The 22,576-nt window shown below is 38.5% G+C and overlaps 1 protein-coding gene across 3 annotated transcripts in view; it reads right to left on the bottom strand.

Moving 5' to 3' along the window:
- Positions 1-508: 508 nt before the first annotated feature.
- Positions 509-22,576, bottom strand: part of jing — a 115,120-nt gene continuing 93,052 nt past the window's right edge. For all 3 annotated transcript variants that reach the window (XM_053743777.2, XM_053743778.2, XM_053743779.1), the window contains exons 2-6: positions 12,538-15,307; positions 12,100-12,279; positions 10,537-10,678; positions 9,436-9,646; positions 509-5,474 (exon numbers count right to left, since the gene is read on the bottom strand). In XM_053743777.2, coding sequence (XP_053599752.1) covers positions 5,069-5,474; positions 9,436-9,646; positions 10,537-10,678; positions 12,100-12,279; positions 12,538-15,307 — 3,709 coding nt within the window. In that variant the 3' untranslated portion in view covers positions 509-5,068. The remainder of the gene's footprint in view (positions 5,475-9,435; positions 9,647-10,536; positions 10,679-12,099; positions 12,280-12,537; positions 15,308-22,576) is intronic.

Here is a 22,576-nt window from a genome sequence, read left to right as displayed (position 1 = left end):
CATTCAATATAAGGTTATTATATCTTTGGATTAAATAAATATATCTGGAAAAATTTCATAGATTGAGCTAGCTCCAAATTAAGTTATAGACTTGTGTTTAGGGATACTAACTCAACGATACCATATTTTATAACATATAGAGATAAACATCTAAGACCCGGGCCAATCAGAAAAAGATTATTTTCCATCAAGACCCGACCGGGGATCGAACCCTGGACCTCTCGGTTCTGAGGAAAGCACTTTACCACTGCGCCACCGAGGTCGTCGAAACGACGAATTGAACTCTTAGGAACTTCATTCATACATTAAACCTATGTACCAATAAACACTGCTCTTTCAATTTCATGCGATTTACCTATGATAGCATATATATGGTTGCATGTTTTCTTCGAACTTGATTAACATGCGCAGTGCAGTATTCATTCCTTGCAAGACACAATGCGCATAACACTGGAGTAATATGATACATGCAACTAATGGCCGTGAGAAATTGTCAATAAAACACATGTTTATCAATCATACAATATGTATTTAATATAAGATACAGTACTTGTGACAGATGGACAAACCATTGTAGGTATTAAAAAATCTTAATAATCACTACATTGATCAAATTTCTAGGTTCCATATTAAATTAATATTTACTATTATTATGCCCAAATGTGTGATAAATTAATTGAGGTAGATCACCCGACATATTCGGGTCAAAATTATAATTAAATTTTCGGGTTACCATCGAAGGACCAAGCAAATAAGACAACGCATTAAACATTATACTATATATAATTAAATATCTACAAATTGAATATAAGTAGTGCACACTATTCGGGATACGTAGGCTCCACATATAGTATCTCGTCAAACATTTACAATAAAGGAGAACATTCATATAATAAACGCATAATGTAGGAAACATGTTGACAGACAACGCGCGTACCTAACACTAACCCCCCGCCCCGCCCCGCCGGCCCGGCGCGAACCAAATTACAGTATGCAGAATAATACTTATATTATATACTCTAAACTATGTACACTCCTGAGTGGCCAGGAGAAGCCATTTGGCGAAACAAAACGTTATATTTTCTATTAAAATCTCAAACTATGTTCTATCGTAGCTGAGAAAGGTCTGGATTCTCTGAATATCTCAACAGCTCAGAAGCCCAAGTAGATTACGGATGATGGCTATGTATAGAGCGCTAATGGTTATAAACATTAAACTAGTCTTAAATTTTTTAACAAAATAAAATTATTTTATAACTTACAAAAACAATTGAAATGAAAAAAAAATACAAGACAAAATAATATATGAGCAATTATCTTCTTTTTCATATAGAGACATAGGTTCCTTGGTATGCAAAATGCAAGCCCAATCTCCTAATCACACTGCACTTTTTTGCAGTTATCAATTCTATAACTATGTATCAAACAAGACGAAGATACGAGCAGGCCTATCATCAACTTTTACTGAACGATACCAATGCAGCTCAGTTCAATAAAATATTCAGTTTAGTAAAATAAAATGATGATAATGAATTCGTACTCAAAATTAATTCAGTTCAGGTCGCAAAGTGGATCGCGCTAAGAGATGATGGTAAACCCCCAGTTAATAGTGGGGGTAGATACGCTATGATAGTGCTGGGAAACGTGCTGACAAGACAAACAAATGTTTCAACCGTATATTACCTGTGTTGTATTGAGATCATAATACTACCAACCGCAATCTACTTGGATCTTATCTGCGTTAGCTGTAATGTGTTTCACGCCTTCAAACATCACATGATAGGGCGCAGAAATAGTACCCAAACAAGACTTATGAGAAGAAATGCGGCTGCTACTTGTTCCCTTTACAATATTCACTTTACAAAAAACGGAACGGTTGCGGCACGCGTTGAATGAAACGTACCGCTGAGCAAACGAAACACGTCGCTAACCACACACATTCAACTATTACTATAGTGGCAGTGATAAAAATATAAATCTTTCTGCGCTTATTCATTATGTATACTTTTCGATATAATTTAGTACTCCGTTACAAGGTTCGGTTCACAAAATATTTCTCTGCGTAACTCTCCAGACTAACTCTACGCTAGGAGATATTATTTAGTCCGGTGTTTTATTACTTTGCCAAACATTTGCTATCCTCAAACGCCGTCCGAGTCTATCGTCGAAGTTTTTAAAGAAGCGTCTTGCAGGCTACCTCGTTAATTTAATCGAGTTGCCGAAACTACTAAATTATTGAGCGAATTAACTATGGAGATAAATTAGGGACAACGCATACAACGCTTATTCCTGCCTATCTGAGATCAAATTCAAGTCGTTTTCGTTAGTCTGATAAAACAAAACTAATCGTCTTTCTGATTTTGGTGTCGAATTTCACTATAAAAATAATTTACAAAAAAGCGAGCCAATAAAAATATGGCACTACGATCAGTGCTGAAAAAATTAAACTACATTTTTTAAATTTATAAAAAAAAATAATCAGTACATTGGAAACGTTCCAAACGAAGTCTAACTGTAGTAAGCACACGATTCCATAACCACACGACAATCAGGCACCAACTTCACTACTAGAGAAATTTTCCTATTTCACTTCTTTGGATCCAAACCTACTGCGAGCGAGCGAGACGGCGATACGCTGTCAGCTCCCTGTAGCAACATTCTCTAACACAGACACAATAGTGGTCTTTTTACTTATTTCAGAGATAGATACGACTGAACGCGCCTAAGGCTCCTTACACTTCATTACTCTAGGGTCGATTTACACTACAAAATGATCTAATACATAGAATCTCCGTCCTGTTTCGAAGCGAAAGTTTAGAATACGGTGTCTATCAAGTCCACGCACACCAACTTAACGCTATAGGCACTAACTAAAATTACTAGCGAGATCGTGTGAGCACAGAACACAATTTACTTTATTCTCATGTAAACCCCTTATGGCTAAAAAGGCAATGTTACTGACAACTTCTGTATAAGGGACCTCCAAAAGTTAACATCTAAAAATCTGGGTTCATATAAAATCATTGGCATGGTATGTTCTGTATGTATTGTATCTACAGGAACTTAGTGGCTAAACACTTAATTCGGAATAATTATTAAATTCACAGGGAATGGATTGACTAAGGGTATAGCGACTAAGTCCATGTAAACTATAACTAAAGGCGCGTTCCCACTATGTGGCGGAATAATTGCTAATGGAGTGTTCACACGACAAAAAATGTCTCAACAAAGTAGGAAAGCGCCTTGATGAAACGCACATTTTACTATCGGAGATGTATTCAAACTCATTACAAGCAAAGAACATTGAACTAATCTCATTCCTTATTTAAAAGTTCATTCTACTATCATTGCTTCATTTTGTACTATAGACTTTTCAAATAGTTCATGCTCGTATGACTCGGAAAACATCTCGAGTATTTGTAACAAGGAATACAAAAAATTGTGCGAAGAAAATTAATATATCTGTCAATATATCTTATCACATAACGTTATTGCTAACAGTACGTCCGAACTAAACACAACTTCAATGGCAGTGACGTCACTATGTCATAAACAATAGACAGCTGTTGATTCTGTTTTCCGAACGAACAGAAAAATTTTCGAAATCTTAACTAACATCCGTGATATGACTACGCGGGTACTTGATATAATAAAGTGAACACTATGTGTGCGGTACCGTCAGCAGAAATTGCTATAGAAATGGCAGTCGATTTTTTTATTGCCGCCAAGGGTAAAGCCGTCCACACACGGTTTTTGACTAAAAGTTGATAAAAAATTTAAGTAATTTATGAAATTAAATAAAAAGAAATTCTTATAGTTTCAATTGATAAAAAATCGAAAAATCACAGAACTCTTATCTCGAAATTAAGACATCTCTCAAAAACATTGGATGTACGGCGTTAGTGCCTGGCACTATTTTTTTACATCAGAAAAAAGTTCAAAGTTCCCAAGTCGATAGTCATTTATGCTGACGCTACTAGTATATAGGCACTTGGTGAGTCATGAGGCCGGAGTGGAAGACTTCCGCCATACATTCATGATCACGACAACACCCAACTAGGCCTCACTGCAAGACCCCATCTACATAATTGTGCATAATTATCTTGATAATTTTGTCATATGACGTAAATAGACCAAGCCAATGCTAGTCACAATAGTGTCATTAAAAAAAAAACAGTTTAACCTAAAGTCGATTTGTCATTCTATTGACTTTTAAAAAAGGATAGCTAATTATTTCGCTACCAATACAAGAAACAAATGCAAACTTAAATAATTCTCAAAATCAATTATTGCGTAATAAAAATACAAAAAAGAATTTTCTTGTCAATTATCACGATAATTACGTAGATTTGGAACCTGGACCGTGTGTAAGACGGCCGAGACGCGGGGCACTAACTAAACCACAAGCGAACGCAAATAAATCTAAGCTAACATACACTAGTATATACACATTGGCAGTGATACTGTATCGCTGGTCGAGATGTCACATGACACACTTATTCTATCAGACTCCTCCTACATCATTAAACTAAATCGAACTATCATACACTCGAAAAACGAGACAACTATATTACACAACGAGCTAAATATTTACATTTTGTTCTCAAACGCTTAGTTATCGTCCGTAATATCATTATAAAAAAGTAAGCATCAGTCTTCTGAATAAAATTTACGTCTGCTACGTAGTGAAACGCTAACTCCAACGAATCTTTGGCGATAATTTTTTTTTCTAGACGTGAGACCGCGGAGAATCAACATCTGTCTCGACCGCGCGCGCTGCTCGCTAGCATTTGACATATGTCAACGTCAATCGCCCGTTAAATTAAATGTCACTTCGTTTCACAGTATACTCCGCGGCGTAAACGGTCGAACAAGACAAAAGTTTGTCCAATCTTTACGAAATATCTGTAAAAGTGAATCTTACTCTAAAAATATACATCGACTAATGAACACGGAGCAGCGTGGCAGTCGACCTGATTGTTTAATTTTACACTAACTTTTAACATTTCTCAACAAGAAACAATTAATTACAGGTCAAAATTAAACGGTCAGGTTATACGTAAAGGAATTATCGTCCGCACGGCCAAAAGGAATTCCCGCCGTAGCGTCTTCCCATCTTTCGTTTCTTGGCGCCGCTGACCTCGGGCTTACTCGTTTCTTCCTCGCGATATAGGGCTGAGATATTGCCGGTGGAGCACTCGACTCGTTCCCGCTTTTGTTTGGCGATGAGATTAGAGAGGATGCGAGACGACGTACAGTTTCTTGCTGGCAGAAGCCGCTGCGGGGGAGATGGCGGGGGCGGGGGCGGCGGAGGGGGCGCCACCGCCGGCGGGGGAGGGGGCGGTTCACTCTTCATCTTGTAACTTGCGCAGAACTGTTCGTAGACCACGACTTTGGTGTGAACGGGTAAAGAAGCTATATCCACTCGCTTGAATCTTTTCACGTCCTTTTCTGGCACCCATTCGTCTTCGATTCTGTGGAAAATAAGAGGGCGTTTTATCATTGAAAGATTTAGCACCACACAGAGGCGGCTGCAAACACATTTTTTTAGAATCTGTGAAAAAAAAATATAGATTTTCGTAGATTTTTCGTTGATATTGTATGTTTTGAGGCCTGTGTTTGCAGCTTTGGGTTGCAATCCCGTAAAAGAAATGAACGGATCATGCAAGCTAGTAAGCGTAAAATAATTCCTCTACCAGTGTCAGTATAAATACACTTAAATATTGCAGATGGCAGTTATCAAAAAGGAAATTAAATCGAAGCATGGAATTAGAACTAATGTTTAGGCTATATACAGGGACTGGCAACCCTTTCGAGTTGCTAGCAACATTTTAAATAAATCAGAGCGATCCATTTGCCTTGTAGAATATTATTTCAAAACCAGTCGAATTTTGATTTATGGATTTGAAAAAAGGATGCAGCACTTATGCTAGCAACTTCATAAAATGACATTTCTGTGTGGCACTGTTGGCAATTGTCCATGCAAAGCATAATGCTGCAGGATCAACTGCATATGCCTAAGAATCGTTTGTATTAACTAAACCTGCATTTGCATTGTTTATATAAGAAAACAGAACTCTCTAGAAGCAGTTCAAAGTTCATTCAAAACACACAGTTTCTGGTAAAAATTAAAATTTGATGTATTTTTTTACAAAGGAGTGATTTTTAATATACTGAGAAGTATGACGACAAGCGGTGGTGGTGCAATGGTTAAGACGCCCGCCTGTGGATGAAAAGGTCCCAGGTCCGAATCCTACTCGTGCCACATGAGTTTGTATACAAATCTGACTCATATATAGTAGTTTTTATCACTGGCTTCCGGTGAAGGAAAACATCGTGAGGAAACCTGCACACTGGTTGACTCTTTATAACTTGTGTGTGAAATGGAGAAGGCAATGGTAAACCACTCCATTAATAATGCCAAGAAAGTTGTGTGTGTTTCATTCCACGTAATAACCACCACACTCAGCCATGAGTAATACGACTATGAAGAAGATGACGACAAGGCATTATTTTGCCAACCATGTTGCATCGTATAACTTCATGGACTAACCACAAATGAGCAGGTGAGTATTTTTAGAACTTTGAAAGATGTTTGGAGACAGATGATGAGGGCGTTCCCGGCACACTAACGCCACCATAACATTTTTATCGATTTCTTTTAATTCATAGCGAAAACTAAAAAATACAAGATTTTATTTCAAAGTATTATAATTTTCCATTATACAAAATGAAGTCAGAATTTACAACAAGGATTTTTGTTCAGTGGCAACTGTGCCCAATACAATACTATATAATACAATCAACATAACTTGTAATAACACTTTTTTAGTTTTGCTTTGCAAATGTAATTTGTAAAATATGATGGCGCCAGTGTTCAGGTTGACCCATTCTGGAATCTAAATGCATTTACTAGATTCTGTCATAACAGCAAACGCAAGTTCAGTACTTCCAATTAAAATTGATATGTTGCCAATCTTCAGATAAAGAATTTGGAAATCTTTGAAATAATTAAATACATATTGCAAGTTATGCACGTGATCCTCTTTAGAAATTGCAGGCCTTAAACAACATATATTTTACATGCTATGATAATTATTGTGATATGAGAATACCTGACCATGAATTTGTTACAAATATAGATATGAAAATCACATCTGATCTATATAAAAAAGAGAAAAATATTGAGATGAGAAACGGAATTTCCACGGTCGAAATCTTTTATAATATAATTTTCTTTCGAAACTATGTGGATAAATCATTACAATAGAAGCACATTATTATTATTTTTCAATCTTTAAAGAGTTTTCTGAAGCAGGAAAGAAAGATTTTGACAAAAATAAAATCAATTTTGACGTTTAAAATGCGCCAGTTTTAACGAGGACTTCATGTGGGTTTTGTACATTTCAATATCGAGACCCCTCGCAGTGAGATGTAGTTAACCAATCACAGTGCGGCATTGTGACGCGACGATAAATATCGCAATGTGATTGGTTCGCTGCGTCTTACTTCGAATCGAGTCGATAGTGAGAAATGCAGTGCGTACACGTACTTAGCCCTTTAGCTGTGTCTCACTGCGACACATCACAGATTTTGATTACTCATAAATCTGTAGCGGTAACACTCGATAGTGAAATTGTGAATTGCCTAATTACCCTATGGGCTCTGATATCGATTTCTGAAGTACTAACGAATTTTATATAATATTTTAAAATATGAATGTGGTGATGCACTAGCTAAAATAGTAATGACTAATGCAATAAAAAATAAGTAACTGAGGTAAGTTAAAATAAGCGTGATTGTAAATAGGACCCACCTGAAGTTACCTGATAACACACAATATACCCGAATATCTGCTGTAGAGCAAGTAGATTATAATGTAACGTTTCTGATTAATTTCTACAGTTAGTCACATCATTTCAATTGTTACACAGAATTTATTTCTTGCTGACTATATTATTCTATAATCAAATCAAATCTAAATGTACCCTTCTAGTATCGGAACTGTTGTCTCTGTCTAGCCTGCGATACTGTATGTATGTTAATCTACTCTAAATCAAATATTAGTCAGTAGGTTAAGTCAGGTAGTGGTACAATTAATTATTAAATAATACGAAAAAATTAAATGAATATATTTCCAAAAAAAATTCTGCCTGTTATAATTTTTTTTAATACTGAGCTTCCTCAAAAATTAAAGTAACAATGTATTTATTAGTATTGTCTTTAACACCTCGTGTTCATACTATAATTAGTGGTCATATATTATTTCAACTAAAATATTGTGAGTCCTGGTACTAATGCCGGCTACACACTGCCAGACAAAACATTGCGTAGTTTGTACGAGAGCTTTTATTTTCCGCAATGAAAAACCAGCAATGTACGCCGTATCCGTCAAACTGTTTGCCGATAGTGTAAAGCCAGCATAACGTTACAAACAGTACGTGTGTCAAGCAAGAACCAGACTAATATAATTACTCAACAAAACGCGTTTGCACATTGGGCTTAAAAACTAGTTATTTATTTGTAAAAGAGGACACCCCAGAACAAGATGGTTAAATTACCACTAGCTGTTGCCTAGGCTGCGCTCACGGCAGAAAGAATCAGGTGTATTTTTCATACTAACTTTCATCCCTCATTAAAGCACTTAAGGGGTTTATTTATTACAAAGTAACCTATATGTTACTTATACGTTTTGCAAATATTTCTTCGAAATAGGTTCATTGGGTTAGCCGTGAAAATAAGACTTTCGCATTTATAATATTATAAGTATGGATAACAAAAATATCGACGTAATTCATTATAATTTTCTGTAGGAATCTATAGACCATCTTGCTCAGTGTCGGAATGAATTTTGGCCATTATTTTCGGATATGTATAAGATCATGACGAACAAAACATAACTTAAAAATATGTTCTTTGTATTATCAAAGATGAATATATATTATTTTTATGACGATAAAGGTTTTGGAATGTAAGACTTATTTTACTGTATTTTAGCTCTAAATTGCAATTACAAGTTCAAAATTAATTACAGGTACATTATCTCATTTGTTTTAAAGTAGATTTGTACAATTAGGAGACGTTATATAAAATCAGAATAACAAATCGGTATAACGCAAATGGGATTTTGTCTCAAGAAAAAAAAAATTAAAAATGATTGTCCTTGTTTACCTTGATTTATTTATTTAACAACCTCCAGAGGCATGCCCGTCACTCAGTTTCGGTCCGTTATTTTGACGTTTGTCGATGGACAATGCAGAAATCGTATGTTAAGTTTCAATGTAAAAAACCAACAAAAGGAGCGGAGCTCGCAACGGAGCACGACTGAGCAATGAGGCATGACTCTCACTTTTGTAAATGCCGCTATCTAGCGACAGAAGCAAACTTTTCTATTTTAGTAAAATGCGCCATCTATGATGAATCGTGGGAACTTACACGTGCGGCGGGAAGTAGGCCACGAGCGCCTCGCGACGGCGCTCGGCCGCGTTGTAGCGAGCGGCGCGCAGCACCGCCACCAGCGTCAGCGCGTGCCGGCCGCGCGCCTCGCGCAGCGGGCAGCGCGCCGCCAGCCGCCAGCGGCTGCTTAGCGACAGTCGCCACGCCAGGCCCTCCATCGTGCCCGCGTCGAAGAAGTCGAACATGCGTGCTGGGGACATCGTTACTCACGTTAGCTGCGCAGTTAGAGAACCGAACATCATAAACCTCTGGTTCTAAGACAGGGCATTCGTCAATATTCTTGTAACAAACACTGTTGAAAATATTTTCAATTTTCCATTCAATAACATCATTGAAGCTGTAATCCGTTGCAAATTAATAGTAGAATTATTCCATGAAATTTTATCAATTCTAAGAACTATTAGTTAACTTTCAACAAGAACATTGAGTATTTTGTTGCGTTAGGAATTTACAGACGTAAGCATTTGTGTTACCCAAAAATAAAGTTTGACTGTCAACAGTTGACCTTGAATATAATCTTATCTATAAATAGTTAAATAATAACATCAGCGTATATTTCTCATTCTCTATTGTTTCTTCTGTACTGTTGCTGTTTTGATGAAACATAAATATATTTTGTATTGTATTGTATATCTTGTACATTTTTTGTCGATGTAACTATTTGCTATCGATAGTTTCAGTTCAAACTATGTCCCATATAATATACTGCCCAGTATACCATTTGATGAAAGGTTAAAATATAACCTAGAATAATTTTTATCCCGAAATTCCCACGGCAGCGAAGCCCCGGGCGTAGCTAGTTTGAAATAAGCAACTTTTGTAATTAACTTCCTATGTCTAATCTCGTGTCTCTGTACATAAACGACGCATGTGACGCGTAATGCGAAGCGGACGCCAGGCAACGCCACCACACTCGATCAAACACTGTCTAAAGGAACAGGCGCGTCCGTCGGATTATAAATCCTTGTAACATAACGACAGATCGCTTTTCCACATATAGTCCTTTAACTCAACTTCGCAAAACCAATAGAGCATTTTTATAAAGTGTTTAATGAATAATAAGCAGAATAGTAGACTCACCAGACCATGGCTGCCGCCTATACCGCAGTTTCTTCCCGTTCCTCCTGATCAACTTGTTGGCGCTGTCACTAGACTTGGACTTGCTGCCCGCGCTCGGAGACACCTCGTTGAAGTGGTTGTTCACGTGCCTCTCGAGGAGAATCTGGAATTTCACATAGTCTGTCTTAAATTTGGAAGAAAATGTTTAAAGTACTAAACCGGAATTCGACCAGGCTCCGACGTTTTGCAGCTGAGGAAGTAACGTAACATCATTCTACCGCAGTTATTTATTTTTTAATGATCTATCTTAACTGCAGTTATTAATTTAAACTGTTGAAGTTTAATTTATATTTAACGGATAGTATTTTTTCACATTTGAATATTAATTTTTTTATAACGTTACAGACCAAAAAAATATCAAAATTACTAATTTTAAAATTCAACAAAAGCTTGTTCCTGAAAAGAAATTATTACAAGTAAATAATCCCTAATTTACCCTTAAGCCTTATCGTCTAATTAAACCTAACACTATACTTGATAGATCTTCCAGTATTCTGGCGCCATATCACGACGGGTAGAAAAAACATAAATTTCGACACAAGTGCACATAAGGATTCTTAGGTATTTATAAACATAACTATAGCACACGGAGTGTGATATAAACATAATAAAGTTGGTTTGTACTTGTATCGAATAAACGAACAATACAATAAATTTATTATTGGGATATAATAAATTTATTGTATTGTGAAATAACCAAAATAACTTTAGATGAGTAGATCGAGCGCCTCATCCCTCTTCATTTCCTTGGGAAAGAAAGCATAACACGTTTATGTTCTAAATAAAAACACAATCTCCAAGAAATAAAAAATATGAAGAACGAAGATTAACGTGGTCACATCACTCAAAGAATTTAAATATTAATGGAAGAAAAGTTGCCAATTCAATTTAAATGATCGATTTGATACATTAAAATTATCATTTAAGATTACTGTTAATTAATCGAGTAACAAAACAATTGATGTGCCACAAAATCCAGTAGTAATGGCATCACTTGATTAGTGAAGATAAGAGCACCATAAGGTTTGAAGACAAATTAACTACTTTTATTAAGTGAAGTACTAAAATACAACCAAAATTTTAAGCAAGGAAAAAATTCCACATCATTTGTGATTCTATCACTAATGATTGGATGTTGAAGAAAACTTAAAAACAAATCTTATGCAATAACATCAAACAATATTTTAGGTCATACCAAATGGCAAATAATCTCGAATATATAATTATTAATATATTAATTACATACCAAACAGGAGAGAAATCGATTACATTACATTATTCTCAAGCAATATTTGACAAGTTGAAAAATTATAAAGACCATCTCCTAGATCTTAGATTGATTCGAGAAAACTTCGAATCGACGATGTGACCTTTTCGGGGGTGCATTAACGGGGGAAAAGCAACACGAACCAGAACGAGATAGACAATAACGGATTCAGTCGCAACGACCGAGAGCGTTGTTGTGGATTCGTTTTGGCGATGTGTGGTAGCTGTGGATGTGTCGGTGTCGGAACGTAATTATACCTGCGTCGAGAACCTTCTGCCGCAGCCATCGACGATGCACTTGAAGGGTTTGTTCCCGCCATGTGAGAGCGCGTGCCGCTCCAACCAGAGACGCGAACAGGAAGGCTTCCCGCGCACCTTGCATTTTTGCCATAGACACACGTAGTTCTCTTTGCCTGCTTGCGTTTCGACGTGGTCGGCCTGAAAAGCACATGATGATATTGGTCAGAGATGTGTAATGATTTTGCATGAGATGTAGACAAATTGTCGATGCTATCATAACCTGAGATTGACGACATTATTATATAAAAGAGTAAATAGATTGGTACAAAATGAAATTCAAGTTTTCTTTTGGATGTGACTGAGGATGTGTAGGGTACCTTTTATTTAAGCCCCACCCCACAGAAGCAAATCCACGGGGCAAAGCTAATACATATTGTTTAAAAAATATATATTTACCTGTAAATGCTCCAAAAGGTCTGAATCACTTTCAAATTCTCTCTTGCAGTTCTCCCACTGGCACAGCGTGACTGTCGATGTGGTGTCTGTACTAGAAGTTCTTCGGTCGCTGTCAGATTTCGTTAGGTTCTTAGGCGGAAACCTAAGTGTTTTCGGCTGCTTCAGTATTGGACTCTTCTGGCTACTATGCGCTTCTACCGAACACACACTCACACTAAGAGATAGAGATGAATCTTCATCACACTCCTTACTCGTCTGGGAGTCACTCGGCGAGTCAATAGACTTGTCCGTTCCGATCCCAGACTCTGAAGACTCCGTCGTTGTGCTGCAGAAATTCGCTTCTATCAATGTACTTTGAACGTTCGACGAAACATCTTTCAAAACCGTTATTTGTGTAAAAATTGTCTCTTCACGTCTCGCTACCTCTTCGACTTTTCTCAACTCCGCTTCTGTATGCTCGATCCTAATTTCCTTTCTAAACTCTTCTGACATTTTACATTCTTTAGATTTCTCTGCCGCCAAATCTTCTAGCTTCTCTGATAAACTATTCACGTGTGCAAAAGGCCTCGAAGTCAATTTATTCGTATCTAGCTGAACTATATTATTATTAACAGTTTTTGACAGCCACGGAATATCACACTTCGCGCTAACATCATTTAGTTTTGGGCTGACATCGCTCAACTTTTGACTCACTTCATTCGCTTCTGGTTCTTTCACTGTGCTACTCGGAGGATCTGTGCCCTGAATAGGATTGTCAGGCGGTTTGACGGGCGCTATGGGGATACTACTCGTATGCAGCGCTTGGGTCGGGAAACTTGGTACTACTGGTGGAGGATGGTGAACTATTGGATTTGAACACGTGGGCTGTGACGAAGATGCTGTGTTTGTGCTTGAATAACTCCAAGTTTCTTTTACGTTGATGTTTGGCACAGAGGTTACGATGTAGCCAGGTTGTGGTACTAGCACCGGATGACTAAAATTAACTGCGAAATTCGGTTTAGACTGAACAGTAATCCCAGCTGGTGGCATACCAGGAGCGTTCTTATTCATCACGGGAATGGACTGACTCGTCACCGGCGACGGCTTGTTCACATTGGGGTAGGTCGGCGGTATTGTATTTGTTAGCTTCAACAGCGTACCGTTTATAAGAATTTGAGCGGCTTGCTGATTTTGTAAATGGTCCTGTCGTTGCGTTGTTAACTGCGGCGTTTGTGGTAAAACAAAATTTGGTACCTTTGCCATTAAATTTGGTATTTGTACAACAGTTCCGTTAATATTTTGCATGAAAGGAAAAACAAATTGTCCGTTTAGTTTTGTCGGACTTGACACATTGACGTTAGGTCGATTGAAAGCTGTCATATTATTTTGTTGGTGGTTTATGGTTTGTGCAGAAAGTCCATTCTGCGGTATTCTCAAAGCAGTTAACATAACATTTTGAGGCACTGCAACGAATGAAGCTAAATTACTGGATGTGACCGTGCCATTGCATGGTTGTGGAATATTTAATTGGTGACAATTCTGTAAATTTGTCACCGGCACGTTCAAATTACCGAGACTACCGTTCATCGTCATTGAAACTTGCCGGACGCCATTTGGAATATTCATCTTTGGTGCTGAGTTAGCTTCACCTGGCATGGTCATTGAAGGGTTCTGTGACGAATTGAAACAATTTTGTTGCTGAAGCTGCACTTGTTTGAGATTGTTCGCTTTAGACCACGTAAGGTTTTTGCTATTGGCGATGCAAGCAGATGATTTTCGGTTAGTTCTTTTCGTCGGTTGAGCAGTTCTCTTCACGGGCTCCTTCTTTGTGGTGGACACCTTCGATGAAATAGGATTTAAACTTAAATTGTTCGATCCACACATTACACCATTCATTTTACTATCTAACTTTGTCGTAGAACTCACAACACCATTCACACGGCTCGAGTCAGATTTCGAGACACACATTTTTTTATTAGGAGATTGGTTCGCGGATGTCGCTGGTGCAATCCTTAAGCCATTTGAATCCTTTGATATTGGCACTTTATGTTTCTTATTCATACTCACATTCTGCACATTCATACTGACTACAGTATTGGCGGATGGGTCTGTTGTTGTTTTCATATCCAGCACCTGCTTTTTGGCGTCTATCAACCCATTAATGATACCATTCACATGCTTCTCTTTGGAATGAGAATCAGCTGGCACTCCAGCTAAGCCATAAGAATGTATACCATTCTTTTCCCTGATATCTTTAGGTCTATTATATTCAATCATGCCGTTGAAGTTGGGAGCGGATGTCGTTTTACTGAGATCTGTAGGTTTACCTGTATCAGTAACACCATTGGTCGGGTGCATTGCTTTTTTCGTTACCTCGGCTTGCTTGCCGACATCCATTAATACTTTAGGGCTTAACGTCTGTGATATGTAAGAGATGTATTTCTCCAGGTCGTGGGTGACGCCGTTTTTGGGGAGGCACTTTCTTTTGGTGTCATCGTTGCCGGAGACGCTGGAGTCGCGTTTAAGACCGTTCTGCGGCTTCATCTTGTGGTTGAAGTACTCGGTGATGCGGCGGTGAATGGGGAGATGGGGACGGCGCACGGGCGCGGGCTGGGCCGCGATGCGGCGCGGTGCCGGCGGCGCCGGGTCGCTCGCCCAGGGCGGCATGCGCGCCCCCGCGCCCTCTTCTGCGGTGCTGCCCGACGACTCAGGGCTGCGCGGCGACGCCGGTTCGGTGATGTCGCTACCGCTGCTGCCTCCGCTCTCCGTCGGACTCAGCACCGCTACGCCACTGAAACAATACATAACAACCTGTTATACGACTCTGAATTACATAACGTAAATGGTATTTAAATAATCCTACCGATCCAGTTCGTAGTAGTGTCACAGATCACGTTTAATGACAATCAGCTGTTGAATGGGACGATCGATCGTAAGCGAGGATAGGCAAGTGATCGCGTGAGAGGGACGGCATGCTCATCACTAAGGCGGGCTCGCGAGCGGGCTAGGTGCAATGCCCTGTGCCGGTCCGATGCAGTGACGCAACGAGACGCGCTGCACTGACCGACCCGCACACATTGAAATTATTTTTGGCCCCGTGACATTCACCGCAAGTAGACTTGACGCGACGGCAATATGTATGACGAATGGACAAATGCAGCTTTGTCGGTTGTTATTTAGAAAGTAAAGTATCAATCTTATTTCAATCTGACAGCCGAGTTGCTTACTTATCCGCATAACGCGACTCCCACATCACATTAAATGTTTATTCTGGAAGCGTTCTCCCACATAACTCGTTTTACAAACTTTTGTTATGCGAGATCCACAGGTAATGTCGAATAACACAATTTGACACGTAACCCACAAGTTACGTACGATTATGAACTTTGTTGTGTCGGAGGTGGGTGTATTTTTCTCCGGGTCGGCAGGGTGATGCCTCCCGGCGGGTGTAAGAGGGTGTGGGGCGATGTCTCGGCCTGTCAAGGGTGCACCCTCGCCCTTTGTGAAGCCACAATGTACAGCCATAACTAGGGTCGTACATTCCCCTCCGTTCTCGCACTTCGCTGGGAGCTTTTTCGCTAATTGACCCAATTTTTTAAGAAAAATTTTACGTCCTAAGATTTTAACAGAGGACTCAGGTATCTGCGAGGGGATTTTAATTGAATATCGAAGATCGTTAAGCCCGCTGAAGTTTAAAGAGTCCAGAATCAATTTTGACGTGAGATTATTCCTTCAAAATTAATGAGAATTACATTCCAGTGTAAAAATTTAATTAGCACAGACGCGATCCCATGAAGTTGCTGTGGAAATAGTAATCGAGTCGGTAATAAAGAAGCTAATTTATTGTGAAACTTCCTCGTCGTAACAATGATTGGAGAGTCGAGGAGCGGAAGACTGGCAGCCATGCACGCGATTCGAGTTATATTCGAATACTCGATGAAACGTTTGAAATCGCTAAATATTTTTTGCGAATGTCGAAAGCAAAAGTGGCCGCGGAGTCGGCGTACGTATGTAGGTGAGGCAGAGACGTTGCAAGGTCGCGCCCGCGCCGATTTCGGTCGTCGACCCGGGCGCGTTACAGACATTGTAATCGCTTACAATTCGAATATCGAGTGGGTGGCATATTCCGCCGTGTTTGTTTTGGTGCGATCGTCTATTTTGTCGTATGAATTTACTCTACTATAGAACCTACGTCCTATCGTTGTATGCCATACCTAGTTGATTAACATTTTGATTTAGACAAAATAAACATTAAAGAGGTTTCTCTGAGGGTTCACACAGCTTAGTTAACATGTCTTTGTGAGCAAACATAAATTATGAAAGTTAAAAAAATGGTAAGTTTACACACGACAATTGGGCGTGACGATTTTATCGCATCGGGAAATTATCGCGCGCGTGTAGCAAGCCTAGCGTGTCGCCCTAACTCTCCTGTCGTCGCCAAATCATCCTAGCGACAGAAACTTGGCGTGTTGTGGTTTCACAGACACAATGCAATCTAGATATCATAAAATTGAACTAGAAGTATTGCACCTCGGTCTACAATTGCCTGATATAAAATGTAATTTAGTCTCTTTAATACCTAAATATAAGTGATGTCATTAGGAAAGTGACTGTAATTTTCCCAACTTTGCAAAATGAAAAAATACATATATTTAAAGTTAAAATTAACTTAACGTCATGCACATGTGACATGTCCGACGATGATTATATTTCACTTTCAGCAAATAAACGTCGACGTATTTATCAGATCGTAAAAGTTGCAGCCACTTCGTACGGCTTCCGGCTATTCAACTTCTTAACGATTCATATATTATTCGGGACGTTCGAGCTACGTTCCAAATATCTGATTTCGTTACATTTTCCATTTTAAACATGTGCTCTATTTGGCTTTGCGCACTAAATCTTCTTTTGTCTATTAGAGTAAGTTTTTGAGTTATTCTCTCGGTGATAAAACTCGTACTTTGTCCCTCTTCCCCCGTCGTCCCCACCTGACCTTATCAACATCATGTGTGAAACGCGTGGCCAATCCAACTAACAGCATACATAGTCGAAAATAAATAATATAATAATCGAGTAAATAAAACAAAAACTCATACTACAAACACATACGTATTCATGATATTACGAGTAGTACTTATCAACAATAAAAATACTCTCATTCATAGATAACACAGTGGCCCGAACGCGTGTGAAGTCAAGACTACGTGGAACAACGAGTATTGTGAAAAATCCGGAACATCACAATCATGTGTTACGTAATTGCTGCATTTACTGTTGTTGGAATTTCCTAGAACTAGTGTCGATGTTGCAGCTCTTTGGAATGAATGTGCATTCTACGTAAGACCTTGCTAGTCTTCAAAGTAAAGACCAGGCGGTGACATTGAATTATACAATTATTTCATGGCTTTCTAGCCTTCATTTATTGTTATCAGACTTCAAGCAATCCGTGCTGCTCCTTTGTGATCCACGAGGTTCATTTATACTTTCTGGGGGCTTACCATCATCTCTTAACGCGATCCACTTTACGACCTAAACTGAACTGCATCGCAAATTCGGACCATCGACTTATTTTTTTCTATGAATGCGATTCATTTTAGGTGCCTAAATTGAACTGAGTTGCATTGGAATCGTTCTGTAAAAGTTGATGGTAGGCCTTCTGATATTATAAATGAGTAATAAGTATCTAGGTATCACGCTTTCACGATTAAACGGCTGGACCGAGTTGGCTGAAATTTGGAAAAAGATATAGTTGATCATACTTAGGTTACCGCAGCTAAAACAATGTGTTCCAATTTGACCGAATAAAACTACAATAAAAAATATGTGTTCAAATTCGGTGTCAAAAATAAATTCCCAATCAGTTCCCATGTTAACCAACACGTGTGCGGCTCCGGACACGCCCCTGTTTCGGGCCAGTGAGCGTGCATAATCAGTGGGCGTACAAAAGCGCAAATGATACGTCGGGCGCAACGCAAGGTCCTGTCGGGATACTGATTGCGGCCCTGGTAGAATAACTACAGGGCACTTCGATCGAGGGCTTTTGATCTTGTAACTTAATAAATCAATTGACACAAAATGTTTGGAGCTACCTAGAATTTTGTTTAAAATTTCAGATCCTAAAACAAATTAATTTAAGCGAGGGTTTCCATATTCGAAGGTAAATAATTATTTTGCAAATTGCCTCGAATGCTTACATGCATATTTGAAATTCTAAAGGTACTCGATTAAGCTATTGAATTGTCTTTTAGATTTTCGGTTTGGATCAAATTAAGATTCGTTTAATTTTAGTGTACAATTTGATCGAAGATCTACCAAAAGAATGCTTTGCCTTTATACGCTTGTATATACATTTTTAATAAAGTACTTTAAAAGTCCGTAATTTTCATATTTCAAGCGTATGAAAAAATAATAATCCAATCGTATTTACATTAATTTGAAGATTTACCCATCAATCTAATAAAGCGTATTAATTTTTCAAATTGGTCATCTCATCATGCCCGTGGGTGATGTCTAAGCCCCTGTCATAGCTGGTTCAGTAGACCTCCCTTTGATTCTAGCCCCGGGCCCAGCGGGGCCGAAATGAAGCGCCCCGCGGAGCGCATGTGAACGCGTTGGCTTTATGAAAAACAGTACCTATGGAATAAATTTTTGTATTTGCATATCGTTAGAATAAAAATAACAAGACAACACAAAATGCTTTAAGATTATGCTGTATACAAAAGTTTCAATGAGTATGATTAAAGCTAGACGAAGTATTGAATGTCGTTGGCTATCTTTGATTTCTTTAAGTTTTGAGAGTAGTAAACCAATTTTTATTTAAAGTAACTAATTTGTAAGTGGATTTTGTCAGCAAAAGTACTCGAACGAAGTAGTTACTCGTTTTACATTCTCTACACATAGACTGACTTGTGTAGAGCTTGTAGTAATTTCCTAGAACGATCAGGGTCGGGTGTTACTTACTGAGAAGCAGACCGCACGCATACCTAGGCTTAGAGGTCAATTGACCTGGTCCTACATAAATATGTAGATTGTGATATTTGTAGCCACAAATATTTATAGTTAAGTTGGGTGCTGGAATCAGTGTACTTGATACCAGGATATCGATAACCTATCGAGTACACTGATTCCCACTACTGCTACCTAGTCCTACCCTGGAGTCAATTACCGAGTATGGTATTTTAAAACCACTTTTTTATGTCAATAAAAATCAGATAAATGTTTCCACCCGTTATGTTGCCAGGGTAACAATAAGTTATCGCCACCAGGTCTATCTAAAGTGCGTGATAATAAAATAATGAACAGCTATGTAACCATAACCCTGATCGAAAATCTGAAAATCGATTGAAGTCAGTATTAGAGATAGATCGGAGAATATAATAGGTATCTTTTACAAAAATGATATAAAAATACACGTTAATATTAATTTATATGCATATGTTGCATTTTATAAATTAAACTGCGTCAACAATTTTACCTCTCTGAAATCTCATGTACAACAGTATGGATTAAATTATTCTCTTGTTCTAAAGTTCGAGTAAAATCTAGATCGTTTCAAAATAAATACAATCTACGCGAAAGTACCGGTCGATGGTCCAACAAGTTCTCAATGCCACCGTACTGCAACTCAGTTATGTCACAGATATTTACGTCTACCCATTCATTACCCGCTGAAAAGGAAGCCGTCGCGTCGTGAGAATCGTGTCACAGGCATCCCCCTCCCTACCTCCCCGTCCCCCCACCCCCGCGATTATTATGCTAAGTGTCTGTTGGTTATCGCGGGGTGAGTTTTTCGCGCATCTGCTATTTATTTACGCGCTTTATATTCATGGGTTCGCGTAACCGCGTAACGTCGACTTCAACCTTACACTTCATTACGTTGTGTTGCAATATTTTCTTTTTCGGTGTGATTTTGAAATTTACTCGCTGCGCCATCGACATAGAGACGAGGTGGGTTGCAAAGAGAATATAGGTTATCGGGCGCACCCCGCGTGACGCCAAACGTCTTTCGATTGATTTTGTTGGGTAAGTGCTTTTCGAAATTGCACTTAATGGATTTAAGAGGGATATTTGACTAGCTGAAGCCCAAAAAATAAAAAAGGGAAAGACTAAATGTTCTCATTCAATCATTTCTAAACAATGCTTCTAGCTTTTCTAATATTTCGTCTTCTTCGGAAACAAAGAATGAACACAATATGAAGCACCTGTCAATGTTGAAGATAGACTCGAAAACAATCCGTGTATTCTCCAACGACTGTCATTCAAACAACAAATTCAATTGAAATCGCACTGACAGAAGATAACGGATAGTTTCCAACTTCTAGTCTGTTCGATCCAAAAATCATCTTCCCAGAAATATCGGCACTGGAAAGTGTGCCTTATCTCGAAGTGATGAGGTATAATTTAGAACGAGTGCCGGTTAATGACTGTTGCAGTAGATGCAAGACGCTGCAGTCGCTTCCGCGCCCGTCTGCCAGGAAATAAGCGAATCCACGGCGCTCTTTGTCTGAAGCCGCTACTTTAGATAATATCCGACGGGAGATTCGGATAGGTTTTGTTTTCAGCATCCAATTTCTAGAGATGTCAATAACGAGACTCTGATTTTGCATGGGGTCTTTTGAAAACGATTGCTTTACAGACTTTGTTAAAATTTTCGTTCTTTAAATTGAGGGTGCAGTGAGTGACATACTACCTATAGGTACTTTTATTATAAATTATCTACTATCCTACCATCATCAGAACGATTCAATTAAGGAACCCGAAATGAATCGCATTAGTATTAAAAATTAACTTTATGTTACGCATTGAGAGATGATAGTATGCCTCCTGTTCTTAACATACTATGAGGCTCGATCATTCTCACTAGATTCATTGTCCAGATCTGTAATGTATCTAGAGAGAATTTGTTGTTTTACTAGAGCTGATTTGTTAAGAAGTAGCATTCTCCATGATGAATCTAGTGAGGAACACAGATAAGATATTATCTCGTAAAAATTGACATGTTCCCGTCGTGAGAGCAATTTGTACGTGATTAAAAGCTCGCACTCACGAGCACAGTGATAACTGATGACTTGGAAACATCCACCGAAATAATTATTTATTGACATGTTGATAACTCCACAAACATACCGAGGCGATAAACATTAATATTAGATAGTGCAAGTAGGTTGCTATCTGGAGCAAACATTGCACAAAGCCGTTGCACCGACCGATAACTTTGCGCCCTCTACGTATCTGTCATCGAATTATGAGAAGAACGTCAGTTTGCCAGCTATTACTTAATTTTTAGATAACCTAAATACAATATCAACTAAAAACGATACAAGTAATAGAGAGAAAGAGAGCATATAAATCAAATCCCCTTAATTTGTAGCATGATAGGGACCACCTCTGTTTCATGAGTTTCTTTTGGCATCCGAAATGCCCGTAGTTTTTAGCTTTTCGAGAAATTACTATACTATACTATACTATAAAATTGGACGCGAAACAGTGATTATTCACTTTCCCTATATAAACGAATGTGGACGTCGGTGCGTAGTTATTATACGAGCTTTTTGTGGCCGCCACAAAAAGCCAGTGGATGCCAAGCGAGTTTTTAGAAGATAGTGTATTTCTAGCATCACCATTACACCTTGCAAATACGCTGCACAAGTGCAATTGTGACAGTGCACCAATACCGCCCGACTATTTGCGAAGTACTTAAATTTGACAAGACTTTAAAGTGGGATGCCTTGGTTGGCACCGCGCCGGTGACACGTCTTGAAAAGCATTCTAATCATATTGAACTCAATGTGAGGTTGTCCATTGTCCAATGGATTGCATAGGATATAAATATTTTTTATACGAATTGACTAGTAAAGACTCTGATTTTGTAAAGACATAATAACAAACAATCTTCTAATTTGTTGTCCAGAACTTGCACATTATGTAGGCAATGATGGATGAGTTAGATATGTAAGAAAGAGTTAAGCTACGGGGAATAAATATTATATAGGTTTTAAGACCGGTGCGGGCCAAACGTGTATGTATCACGTTGTGTAGCGATGTGCGTTTATTGCGAGTG

Source organism: Plodia interpunctella, chromosome 4 (assembly GCF_027563975.2).
Source record: "Plodia interpunctella isolate USDA-ARS_2022_Savannah chromosome 4, ilPloInte3.2, whole genome shotgun sequence".
NCBI classification, from domain to species: domain Eukaryota; kingdom Metazoa; phylum Arthropoda; class Insecta; order Lepidoptera; family Pyralidae; genus Plodia; species Plodia interpunctella.
This window is presented reverse-complemented; position numbering and strand designations above follow the sequence as displayed.